This window comes from Anser cygnoides, chromosome 4 (genome assembly GCF_040182565.1).
Source record: "Anser cygnoides isolate HZ-2024a breed goose chromosome 4, Taihu_goose_T2T_genome, whole genome shotgun sequence".
NCBI classification, from domain to species: domain Eukaryota; kingdom Metazoa; phylum Chordata; class Aves; order Anseriformes; family Anatidae; genus Anser; species Anser cygnoides.
In genome coordinates this window covers 35,627,137-35,640,501 of record NC_089876.1, presented here as the reverse complement: position 1 = coordinate 35,640,501, position 13,365 = coordinate 35,627,137, and the positions used below count along the sequence as shown (strand labels likewise).

At 38.1% G+C, this 13,365-nt stretch overlaps 1 protein-coding gene across 1 annotated transcript in view; it reads right to left on the bottom strand.

The window, feature by feature from the left end:
- The window catches only part of FAT4 (FAT atypical cadherin 4), a 142,972-nt gene that overhangs the window by 47,091 nt on the left and 82,516 nt on the right, over positions 1-13,365 (bottom strand). Inside the window, exons 5-6 of the mRNA XM_048078120.2 lie at positions 11,596-12,518; positions 10,663-10,837 (exon numbers count right to left, since the gene is read on the bottom strand). Coding sequence (XP_047934077.2) covers positions 10,663-10,837; positions 11,596-12,518 — 1,098 coding nt within the window. The remainder of the gene's footprint in view (positions 1-10,662; positions 10,838-11,595; positions 12,519-13,365) is intronic.

The window sequence follows — 13,365 nt, the reverse complement described above, 5'->3', positions numbered from 1 at the left end:
GATTTCACAAATTTCTGAAAATGTCAGATCTGAATTTTAAGACAGATAAGTTGGTACAAAGCAGCAGCACTTACACCTCAAGCTTCCCAAAGCTGATTTAACTGAACTTTCACTTCATGAGAACAAGGGAGTCCCTGGGACAGCTCTGCATGTCTGCTAGCATCACCTGATGAGAAAAAGAGACTTTCTTTTACTGCATCTGATGTTAGAAACCTCAACATCTTCCTTCATCCTCCTAGACTAAAGAAGCTGCGAACAAACAGACCTAAAGTTGTGAATACATCCATTAAGTCATCAAATATATATATTATATATATATATATATATATATGTATATATAATCTTCACAAGACAGAGCACAGGCTTTTTCAGGCAATTACAAGTCCAGCCCCACTTAGATATATGCATGTGCACACACATCCTCATGAATGTTTTGACAACATCTTTACCTCTCTGCAAAAGAAATCCCTGTCCCAAATAGTGATGCATTACAGGCTCCCTCAACCGCCTTTATCTACACAATTTTTACATTTTGATAATTTCCTATTTGAATGACTGCACTCTATGGATTCTCTAACCTTTGCAGTTTCACAAAAGGGGCAACACTGAACTGCAATATGCTATTCAGCTACTCAATAGCTGATTATACTATCAAAAGAGTGGGACTTGCGTGCACACAGTTTTAAGTTCCTCAGTATATACACACCTTCCCCTGTCCCTTCTTTTATCCTCTGACCTGCTCATCAGAACAAGTTACATTCAACTGTTTACCAAGAGAGGAAAAATGCTATTACAGAAGCAGACCCAGGAGAAAGGAAATAAAGACTGAAAATAAAACCTACACAATAAACCAAAAGTACAGTATACCCCAACTTCAAGCTGTTCCATGTAACAACCTCTTTCTATACTCATCCACATTATTATAAATTTATCATTTATTCAGCTGAAAAACAGTAGCTGTTATATTCCTCTAGTTTAGCATTTTTCCCCCATTGCTACTTTTGTTTAGCAAACTTTAAAATTGATGAAGGAAAGGCTGAAAGATTCTGGCTGCAGAATGCAGATGGATGCAGGACTTCTGATATAAGCAGATGTCAGCAACTCGTGGCTGTCAGGTTTTGTTTTCCTTTCACAAAAGCCACAACCATTTATCTCATGTGCTGTACAACCCTCGACAAACACTTGAAATCTGTTAATGTCTAAGTTACAGGTCACTCACTGGGGATGGTGCCTAGAAAAGATCCATGAAGCTACCACAGGTTTCTTTGCAAGAACTGCATTTAATTCCAGAGCAAAAAATTGCCTTCTTCCAAGTAAGTTTCACAAGAAAAAGGCCAATTTCTCACAACTTAATACGATGCTTGTAACAAAAACTGGTAAAAGACTGCTTTTAGGGTGCATCTCCATGTTTCCACGGTGCACGCAGTTCTCCAAGGGGAGGCATGACGGTACACACCACCAGGGCCTCTGGTGACTGTAGCTAGATTTAAAGAACAACTTAAAGGCACCGAGATTTAAAAAAAGTATTTTCTTAAAACCGCCAAATTACTTGTCCTTATTATAAGTTATTGCTGTAAACAGAAAAAACAGAGAAGCTGGCTCCTGCAGGGACTGCTGACTAAGTCAATTTTTGACTGCTTGTGACTCCTGAATATCCCACAGCAAAATTCCTGTAATGCATGATTTTGAATTATGCTTTAAAAACACCCTTTATAAATAGCAAAGATTAACCAGCAGGATAAGTGTTCAGGCCATATGTGAATGTTTTACTGATTTTATCCTTGTAATTAAGGCTTCCTGAAATTGTAGATTTGTTGCTGAAGAATCAGTTAGCAAACTTTCAATTTGTAAGGTGTTATATTTTATTTAGAAAACGGTTTAAGATAATTATGACTGGAAAAGTCTTACTATTTATCAAAGGCTGAAATTTTTTCCTTCCATGCCATAATGACTACTTTTGTTATCTTACTGTTTTGAAAAACAAATTACATTCAGCAAACTGAGCACATTTGCAGTAGGATTTCATATAACAGTGATGTAAGCAGAAGGGCAAACATTTTACACTAACTTTCATTTAAGAGTTCCAAGCTAATCATAGCGAGATGGATGAATGAATAGATGAGAGGAGTGTAACAGCCTCAGAATTTCTGAACTAACAGTTCTTTTTTCCTTGAAGTTTTTTATTGACTGCTAAATCCTACAAATTAAGCATTATATTCTTGCTCATTTTCCAGTTTATATAAATGAAACTTTTTTTTTTTTTCAAACAGATATACCTACTTTTTTCCCCCTCTAACTAGCAACAACATTTTAAGAAATAATAATAGTAAAGAAAAAATAGCCAGGAAAACACGGAACGCAGCTTAAATGTCTGACAGTCCTGTTCTCATTCATTTGGATCAATAATGCACAGTATTTTTGTTGTACTGCGCAAAACACAAAGAAAATTAAAATGGCATATTTCTGAAGTTCAATTCTCACTTTTTCATCACTGCCCTTCTATACATCCACAACCATTTACTGGTAATCAGCAGACATATTGTATACATGACTGTCCAATATATATATAATAAAACTGTACTGCAGTGATGGTGGGGCTGAGAGAAATAGATCTTAAGATCCTACACATGAGATGATACTGAGGATCAGGACAATATCTGGGTTGTTTAATGTACTTCACGCTGATTTGAGCAGGATTGACTGCTGATCAAGCTGGCAATCCAAAATCCATAAAGCATGGTGGTACTTTCTGTTTGACCAGTGGCAGAAGGAAACCATTGCCAGTGGAACTAGATGTGAACTGGGAACATGGTCACAGTAGAAGCACAAAGGTAGATGAAATAAATTCATGACAGACAACAGCAGCAGAAAGTGAGAAAGGGAAAAACAAAGGAAAGAACAGAAAGCAAATAAGGAACTGTAAAAAAAAAAAGTGTCTATTAATCTTATTTGGCCTACGAATAAACATTTCACGCTTGAATCCTATTTGTATTTGCTACATATTACAGTAGGTGTCAATGAATCTTTTGCGAACATGGGCTGACATTCAAGAAACTAACACAAAACACAACTGTACAACTTGAGAAAATAATGGTGTTTCAATGAAAGCAAGAAAAGTATTTCACAGCAGTGCGAGCTGTCTAAACAAAAGCATGGATGGAAATAAAGGAGAAGAAACATCCCTACTAAGTAGATAAGCTATTTGAAAAACTGAGTGGTAAGAGTTCTTTGAACTATGTCTTCCACACAATACAGTACATAGTACAGTCGATCCCATAGTTCAACACTTTTATCATTAAAATTTTAAATATTTTCTGTTATTAATCAGATAAATTTGTAATACTGAGTTAAAGATGATGCTAATTGCTTTTATTAAATGAACGCTTTAAAAAGAATCAGAAACCAGCTTCAACATTTCATGGCACACACATGCCTGGCAAAGCTGTTATTTGTAGCCATTTTTTTTTTTCCTCTGTTACTTTTACAAATAAATATACAAATATTTTATAAATATTTTTTGTGGTAAGAAATCCTGTATAATGACAAACAACACTGAAGTACAGAATATTCCTCTTTCCTTCATTTATAATGCAATAACCTCACAGAGCAAGCAATAACGTCATCCACACTCATTATTCATTCTTTCTACGTGGTATCAAATTATGTTCATTAATAGGTACGGGAATTCTCACCACTATTTTTGATGAACCAAAAGAAGAATTTTAACTCTAACCCAATCAAAATCAGAAGACAATGAAATGGAAACCAGTTCATCCAGCAACCTTCAGCTAAAAACAGATTATCTCATTTGAACTAAACTTGCCAATGACTTGCTGGGTTCTCCACAGTCTCAACACAAGAAATGTTTGAATGGAGAGGCATGTACTTAAACTGAGTACTTTTCTAAAAGTAGCAGAAGTATGCCTGAACTAAAGAGGATAAACATTTTAACATGCATTTCTAACTCTGCTTGCCTTGTCCAGATAAAATCTGCCATCAGCTGACGTTGGTCTCAAAGCTGAAGTTCTGCCTGTGATTTTAACCTAAGTGAAAAAGTAACTTTCCTTCTTTTCATAGGTATTTTAGTTTGTGTTGACCAGCTTGAGCCCTTTGCCAATCTGAACACACACCTCTCCCGCACCCCACCCCAGGGAATACATACACTTGGATTTAGCCCAGAGACTCTCGCTGAACTATTTTGAAAAAAGTGATCTAATAAAGAAGGTTTAACTCCAAATAAAAGACCAAATCCCTCAAATGGTATTCTGGGGCTGGATTACACATCTTGTAGGGCAGTCCTCTGAAGGGATGGGCTAAAGTCTCATCTCCTCAGGGGAGTAAATATGTCACATCATATAGACATGAATACACTCTCTTCCTTGACAATTACTCCCTGGGGGACATCCAACTGACTTCGCCTTACTCCTGCTGCCTAAACATTTTTCTGAGCCTGTTGCCTTCTAGAGAAAAATTAAAACACTGCCAAGAGTTTCTAGGCCCTCAGAAAGGGTAGGATCCTGCTATTAGCCTTCCACAATTAAAAAAAAGCTGCTATTTCCCTCTCTTCTGATTTTAGATGATGGTAACACAAAATAAATGCTGAAAACTCCCTGATGAGGCTGCTGCCAGTTCTCCTCCAGTGTGCTTCAGAAATAAATAAATAAAAAGACATGCTAAACTACTAAAACAATAGCTTTAGTACCAGTAGCACAATAGTAAAAATAATACAACTAGTAAAATAGCAAAACTAGGCTCAAAGTAGATAGTATTGGCATGAGGAAGAGCTTCCCTAACAGTATGGAAATAAATGGGGCTGGGATAGAAACCAACATTCATTGTGGAACAGCTGTGGCATAAAACAGAGCAGAGAAGAGAGCATTCATTATGTAAACTGCTAAGCACCAAGGTAAGCACACGTCAGCTTCATTTAGTTCACCAATGGCCGAAGTGATGTGCATATTTAGACATAACATATAAAACATGGAAAACAAGCCACTTCTAAAGGAGATTTTTGAGTTGTTTGTTTGTTTTGAGAGCACCAAGATTTAAAAATAGTTTAATTTGTTTTAAAAATACAACTCATTCTTTTAAGGCAACATCTTTTCACACTGCCTGTTAAGTAGAAACACAGTGTATGCTAAGAAAACAGGATGAGTATAAATGTCCTTAAGCCCAGTCATATAAATCTCGCGAAATGTTAACCCTTGAGACTCTTTCCTACTATTACTGGAAAATAAAGAGGCTGAAGTTTTTCTAATACGAAAATACAGTCCTTTACTTGTCACCCCAAACCAGGAAATACTTCAAAACGTGTCAAACGAAAGAGTGAGAAGAACAATACAACTGCATTGTCAGATTTAATTTGATTTTAAGATTGAAGTGAACCAAAAGCATATGTCAAATGAGAATTCCTGAGAAGGATATAACCTCTATGTTTGGTTGCCCTCCTGCATTCTTGAAGGAAAGAATGCATAAGTTGAGGGCCAACATTTTGTAAAGAAAAAACATATGGTTGTTTTTTTTCCACAGGCCAGGGAGGTATACGACGATCAGCTAACTAAATATATTTATCAGTCCACTGATTCATTTCTTTCAGAAGTATTCATCTAAATCAGTAAATAGGTTATTTAACAAAATAATTAAAAAATGTACAGCAACACAGCTAATTAGAAACATCACATTGTGATTTTGGTTTTATTGTGGCAACATGCCGTTATGTCCAACCAAAACAGATATGGTGGTTGCAGTTTATTTAAACAGTAGTCCTGGGCAGCTAGCAGGTTTCCAGATGTGCTACTCTACCTCCCTGTGACCAATAAATAAAAGGAGGAGGACTGCTGGAATGCTAACATTTTCTCCAGAAAATGGCTCAAAGAGTTAAAGCCCCAGATGATAAAAGCGGCTGCACCAGTCCTTGTCACGCTGCCAGGACTGAATGTTTACCCATTGCTGGGTCCCCACCAGATGGGGTGAAAAAAATAATTTAGAAAGTCTCTCTTCTCAACCATTTTGCCACGAAGAAGGGTAGAGCTAAGCAAAACAAATGATTTATGTGGTAGAAACAGTCCTGTAAAGACACATTCAAATAGCTGCACGTAGGTTTCTTGGCGTTTATGTTAGCAGATATTTTGGGGGAGCATGTGCAATTTAAACACTATCGTGTTATTCCACAGTCCATCATTTTGCTTGTCACTGTATTTATAATTCACACACTCTGGTCTACAGCTTGTGCTGCAAGAGGGGCTCTAAATTGGGATGGGTGAACTTTGGGGTTGAATTATGTTTTATATCTCAAACAAAGCCACAGGTGTACAGCTTCGGAAGATGCTTTGTGCCTCTTTGTAAAACCTTACTGCTTAGAACAGAAGTCTCCTGAGACCAAGAAGTAAGGTGGAAATGCAAAAGTGAGGGAAGAGGCTGAAATCATGAACCTTTGTGCAGGCTGTGTCATGGAAACTGGGCACGAAGCAGACTGCGTGGCCACAACTCACTGTGTCATCTGCCACACTCATCTAAGCACCAGAAAATGCTTTATCAGTCTTTGCCCTCCCCCAGAGGAGAGGGAAAACTCTGTAGACCCAAGATCTACCTTGAGGATTAGGTGGAGGATAGCAGGTAAGGTCAAGGAATAGCTGGACCAGAGCCAGGACGATACACAGATCATGACACTCACTTCTGGTCTGAGAATAATCCTCGGGAAAGCATTTTTCCGACAAGTGTCCAATTCCCATTGCTGGTGCAAGTTGTCCTGCCAGCAGTGCCCGTCTCACCTGCCCAGCACTCTTACGAGCAGCTCGGCTCAACTCTTAATACTCAGTAACTCATGAACTCTTCTCACACGTCCCGAACCTAAATCCAGGCTCCGGGAGAGCATGCCTGCACGGCATTTTGAAGCCTAGAGGCTCCCCAGCTAGCACGGGCACCCGATCCCACGCAGCCCTGCTAGCTAGCTAGCTCATGCTTCACATATGAGGGCTGATGCTTTGCCATGTCGTAATCCTTCATCTGCTACAAATAGACTCAGGGTACGTCCTGCCAATATGTGTTACAAAACACATAAGGTACAGGGTGAAGCAATGTGCATGAGCAAAGTGTCTACGCCTTGTAGAGAGGCCATGGATTGTTTTCAGTATATTAGACTGACACCTCTAGATAAAAATAATTAATTTTTCCATCAAATTCTTAATAAATATTATAAAAGAACTATAAGAACCACAGTCACAAACTGATGAACTGATAATAAACATAAGTAAGAAATCCTTGATTATGTTTAGGGAGATCAGGAAGACATCCAAAAAGTTGAGAATCCCTCAGTCCTTATGTCTAAAGGTGCTTCTAAGCATGTATTGTGTCTGATTCTTTGAAACAAAGGGAAGAGTTGGCATAGACTTCTATAGGAGTAAGGTATCATCCTTGAATGTTTTAAATTAGTCAGTGCAGCATATAAAAATTGAGATGTAGATCCTAAAAAGAATGGGAAATGGGCTGGACGCAGAATTTTGCCCTTGATGTACTACCCAGACGTTTCCAGAGCTAACTGCATCTGGACGTCTACCATGATTTTTATCTGGAAAAAAAAAAAATAAAATAAATAAGATGCACCATATATGGGCAAGCCTGCTGCTTGGGCTGCTAAAGGCAACCCGAAAGACTGTTTATTACAGCTAATAAAAGCCATACTCAAAGTGCAAAGTAGAATACCTTTCCCTTGATTTATTTTTGGAGATAATACGGATGTGGATGAATTCAGACACGCCTGCTTTCTTCAACATTTTGGCAGGCACTGCTTTCCTCCTGAGGAGCACAGTTCTGTATGTGTGTTTCTCACTGAATTTACTCTATGTAAGATCCTGCTGTCTAGGAACAGAAGCATTATCTAACAAATTCAAGCTAAGATACTAGAAAGAAATAATTACATGAGGCAAAGAACTGGACATGCCTGTGAGAATCTCTTCTATAAATGTTTATCAGCTGCTCAAGAATGTAATATTTGAAACACTTTTCTTACACATTTTAAGATAGTGTCACTGCCATCATTTTGGTAGTACAGCCAGAACTACCTTATTTAATGAATGCACCAACTAGCAAAGGTCAGTATGTTAGCACCTGGATATCCGTCACACACCCATACTGGTAGCTTTTAAAACATTTTGTATATTTTAAAGTAATAAATTCTTCTTCTGATAAGCTACAATTTGTTTTAAAAGAGGCTTCCTCCTCCAAAATATTTTTCTAACTCGGCTGCCAAATGTCTACGATAGTGCGTGTACATTCGACATATGATAATGTAATATATAGTAATATAAAATTCGAGACACAGCTAGACAGAAATCTCAGAGTCTGTAGCTTGGTCCATTTGTTCCACCTTTTTGTGACAACCATCACTCCTTAAGAGGCCTCAAACAAATTATATGCCAGAGTGTTCTTTACCACCTAGACTGATGAACTCAGTAGGACTAATTTAAACATAACAGGGATCCCATAGGATTTCCTCAGCATGTAATATATTTAGAGTACTCAGAGTACCTGTTATGACTGTGGTCCACAACCTGCTTCCATGAAATCAAGGGAATTTTTGGCATTGACTTCTGCAGGACCAGGAGATTTTCCCATGGTACTTTAGTTTAGATAAATCATAACTAACAGTTTTAAATGCATTCTTTGACAGTATGAATTTAGGGTAAGTCTACAGTCTGATCAAAAGATACCGCCTAACTCTATCCACAAGGTTGGTAAAAACTATAGCAAATCATATGCCTATGCATTAGTCAGGTTGTAAACTTTTGTTACTCTAGATAGCATACTCTATCTCATATTTACTTTTTAATTTATTAATTAAATTAATTAAAACATTTAACTAAATAAAACAAATACTCTAGAACAGTTAAACTTCACTTTAAGTTACTATTTAGCATCTGTTTTTGAACACTTTTGCTAGCATCTTTTAATATTGACAAGAGGGAGTAATATCTTGTGATTTAGCGTTATGATAACATAGCTATTATTTTATATAAAAAATCTTCAAATTATGCTTGATCAGCATAATATCTGTGTTTTTAAACATAGGAACTAATGAAATATGCTGCTATGATAACATAGCTATTATTTTATATAAAAAATCTTCAAATTATGCTTAATCAGCACAATATCTGTGTTTTTAAACATAGGAACTAATGAAATATGCTGCTATTCTTGTCAGCTACTTAAGGCAAAGGCCCCATGCACACTTCATGAACTAAAATTTCCTCTGGACTAGTTGAAAGTCAGAAGTCTCCCAACACAAATAAATATTTTCCTTTGCTATGGTTGGGTTAATTTTGGGGGGGATTTCATATTTTTTAGGAACCAGAGTTTAGGAAAAGATTATGCTATTGTCAAACTTTTGGCTTATACATGGTGCTAGACATAGGGTGAAACAGATTTCTTGCTCCTTTTTCTGGGAAGAGTAATAATTGTTTTCCACTTGACACATCCCTTACCAGTTCAGACATCGTGTATTTTTTGTGTAGGGCTATGTTCTATAGGGTCCTAATTGATGCCCAGTCCTGCTAACTTGGATTGGGACAGTAAACAGGCTTCAAGGATCTGCTTTCTCTTATATCCAGCCTCAGCTTCTGAAGGAGCATAAGGATATTCAAGCCCAAGCACATCCAAGTCACATGTGAACACTTTGCAGCTATACTTTACCGTGGAAAGCCAGTGTAAAAAAATACAATGCAATATAGTATATCTAGCCAAAGTACAAGACAAATGATACGTCAAGTCCTAAAACTGTTTCACAACTTCAGCTGTGCCCAGACTGTGAAATACCTGAGCACTGCTGCAATAGGAAAATATAAGCCATGGATATTGTCACTGACATAAGATCCTGCACACAATATGGCAGAAAACAAAATTGCATCAACTTGTCAACAAGTTGGGATTGCTTCTATTTTTATTATTAGAAAGTAAGAACAAATTCTGCAATAAATTACATCCCATCAGACTCTGGGGGACTGGAGATCAGTCCAGAATATGATGAAGAATGTCTTTGTTACTAATATTCATACCCAAATCTGCAACCAAATTTTATGCTCAGACACCTAAAGTAAAAATGTGATTAATCTTCATAACAAGAATTCATGTCTGTGTTTTAAACTGAGGGAACTTAGAATACATTCGGGATTTTGGAGCAAATGTAAGACTGGATGCTGAGCAAAGCAGAAAATTAAAATGCTGAAATATAAATTGTCATTACTTTTCAGGGGTAACATTTCAGTAAGATTAATTGAGTAGTCCATAGCTGCTTTCTGGCCATTGATTTGACCTGTCTGCACATTTCCAATGACAACATTATACAGTTTTTCATTGCTGTTCATGAGGCTGTCATGACCCAGGTAGGATCACTTACTACTATGGGGGAAAATAAACCAACCCGCCTAAAGCTGTAGTGAGTCCTAATATCGCACAACTAGACATAAGGATAAAATCCTGATTTCCAGAAACTGAACTCCCTTTGACATCACGTGAGCCCAGATTTCACCCCAGAGATCTAAACTGAAACTTGGGTACAAATCTCCATGCAGCACAATTTCAGACCATCATAAAAGTATTTCTTTTACACCCAGAATACAATGTTTTCAAGTGATACAAGATTTAACCAGAAGAGGTTGTGCATTTTACCTGAATCAGCAGCGGTGATGAGTAAAACATACTGCTCCTTTGTCTCTCGGTCCAGGCTCTGCACCAAGCGGAGCTCTCCACTGGCTGAAAGAATAAAGGCTCCTTCTTCATTTCCACCCACGAGAACATATGTAAGCTTGCTGTTTAGGCCTTGATCATCGTCCCTTGCTACAACCTACAAAAGCAACACAAAGATATGGGGAGAAATATCAGTATCTGGTAAGTGCACGGTCTGCACAATTTTATTGGGAAGGAAAAAATATTCTCTATGACATTAATCCAAATTAATGGATTGAATTAAACCCAGTGCCTTAAGGGCTATTATAAACTATCTGTAATTGTACAAAGACTTAACACAGTGGTGATGGACTCAAAAGCATTGTTTGAAAATTTTGAAAATTTTTAAATAGTTAATTACTTATTTTTCTCAAGCATAAACATAGTAAAGACTGCATTGGGATGTAGTGAAAACTGCAGATGACTTGGTATAAGCTGAGCTGAGTATCAAAGAAAGCACTGCACGTCCTGCCGCCTGAATCCATTTAGTGCTCTTTCAACATTTGGATCAGAGCCTCATCCTACGTAGGCAATGATCAGATTGAGAGATTTGTTGCATCGAAGTTGAGACTGACCTGAGAGAATAGACCAAACTCTTAAAGTCCCAGTGTGCGTAGGAAGATAGGTCAGGTGAAAACAATGACAAAAAAAAAGACCCTTCAAAGCCTAATATAAAATTTTGGTAAAAAACAACTAAAAAAAACAAATAGGAAAACAAAACAACAACCAATGCATATTAGATTACAGCCAAAAGAGAACTTTTCAATTTTGTCTTTTTTTTTTTTTTAATTGTGGAGGAAAGACACTACATATTAAGAACATACAGGCACACTAATAGTTGTAGCAAATACATATTTATTTGCTGAACGTACTCACCTGAAGAATGACCTTGGGAAGCATCTCTAAATTCTCAGGGACATTCACGGAGTATGGAGAAAGCTCAAATGTGGGAACATAATCATTGACATCCTTCAGAATAATATTGACTGCCGTGGTGTCAGTCCTTGGGCTGCTTCCACGATCGGAGGACTGAACTGTCAATGTATAGGAGGGCTTCTTCTCTCTGTCCAAAGGCTTAGCAACTGTTATCACCCCCGTCACAGAGTCGATGCGAAACTCATTATTGGTATCTCCACTCACGATGGCATAGCGGACTTGCCCGTTTGTACCCTCATCTCCATCGGTAGCAAGTACCTGGATTAAATCTGTCCCCGTTAATGTATTTTCTCCCACCTCTACTTTATAAAGCTTTTGTGCAAAAAGGGGGTTATTATCATTAATGTCGAGGACTATAACTACCACATCTGTAGATGAAGAAAGAGATGGCTGACCCTTGTCGGTAGCCACCACGGTCAACGTGTAGTTGGACACAGCTTCTCTGTCGAGCTCCCCGGTTAGCCTGACTTCCCCATCGATAGTGCCGATGCTGAATTTGTTTCCCAGAGGCCTAAGCAGACTGTACTCGATGTAGCTGTTCGGACCGCTGTCGGGGTCAGTTGCCTGTGCTTTGAACACAACCGTATCTATCGGCGTGTTCTCTGGGATGTAGGTCAGCTTCGGAGAGATAAAGCTGGGAGGGCTGTCGTTCACGTCCAGCAGAATGATTGAAACTTGGGCTGTGCTTGTGTACCTGGAGGCCGGGAGAGGGGCCATGTCGTGGACTTGCACAACGAGGCTGTAGAAAGATTGGCTTTCCCGATCCAAAGGCTGTTGGATGCTCAGCACCCCGCTGCTGTCGATGCCAAAGTGTCCTGCACTGTCCCCAGAGGTGATGCTGAAGGACAGCTGCGAGTTGGGGCCTGGTCGGGCAGGAGAAAAAAGAAAAGAGCATGACTTAATCTCACTGACCTAGATATAAATGTTTCTAGCCTCATTTCCTATCAAAATGAGGATTATATGATCATGCTGCCTGTTCAGCTTCCCCATCATCATTTTTGAATCCATCAGCTAATTTCAGGCGAGTTTCATGGTGGAACAGAAGCCTTTGAAATAATTAAATTCTGACATGAGTTGAAGAGAGACAGGGAAGGATGTTGCTAATTAGAGGGAACTAATTAGGGCACTAATTAGTGCCCTACTAGTGCCCACTGAGGGAACGGCCATCAGAGCTTGTCTCTTCTTTCAGCAGGAGCCTCACAGTGAGAACACGTGTAATTTGTTCCATCTATGATGGTTACGGACAAAAGATTTAAAGCGTTTTCTTTCAGAAACCAAACCTCAAAAGTTCTGCTTCTTACAGAACAGCTTTTTTGCTCCTTTCTTCCCATTTCTAGGCTACAAAGTTATCATTGATTTAATTATTTTATGAATTCTTCCACCCAATTAAAAACAAACAAAAAAAACAGAAACTGCCATGCCTAGATGGAGCAGGCCAAGAGTGAATACAGTGGAGAGGTATGCTTACCATACATGGAATAGTGTTCAAAAATACGAGATGAACAGCCTTCATCTTATGACTGAAACATAACTAGCAATTATGGTCAGGGAGTGATTTATAATTTTGGTGAGGGAAATGCATTGTGAGTCTTGACAAGGCTACAAAATGTCCCTAAATACGCCATACAGCAAAAAAAAATAAAATATTACATATATACACACTTTTAAATATAGTATACATTCATATTATTAATATTTTAATTATTTTTG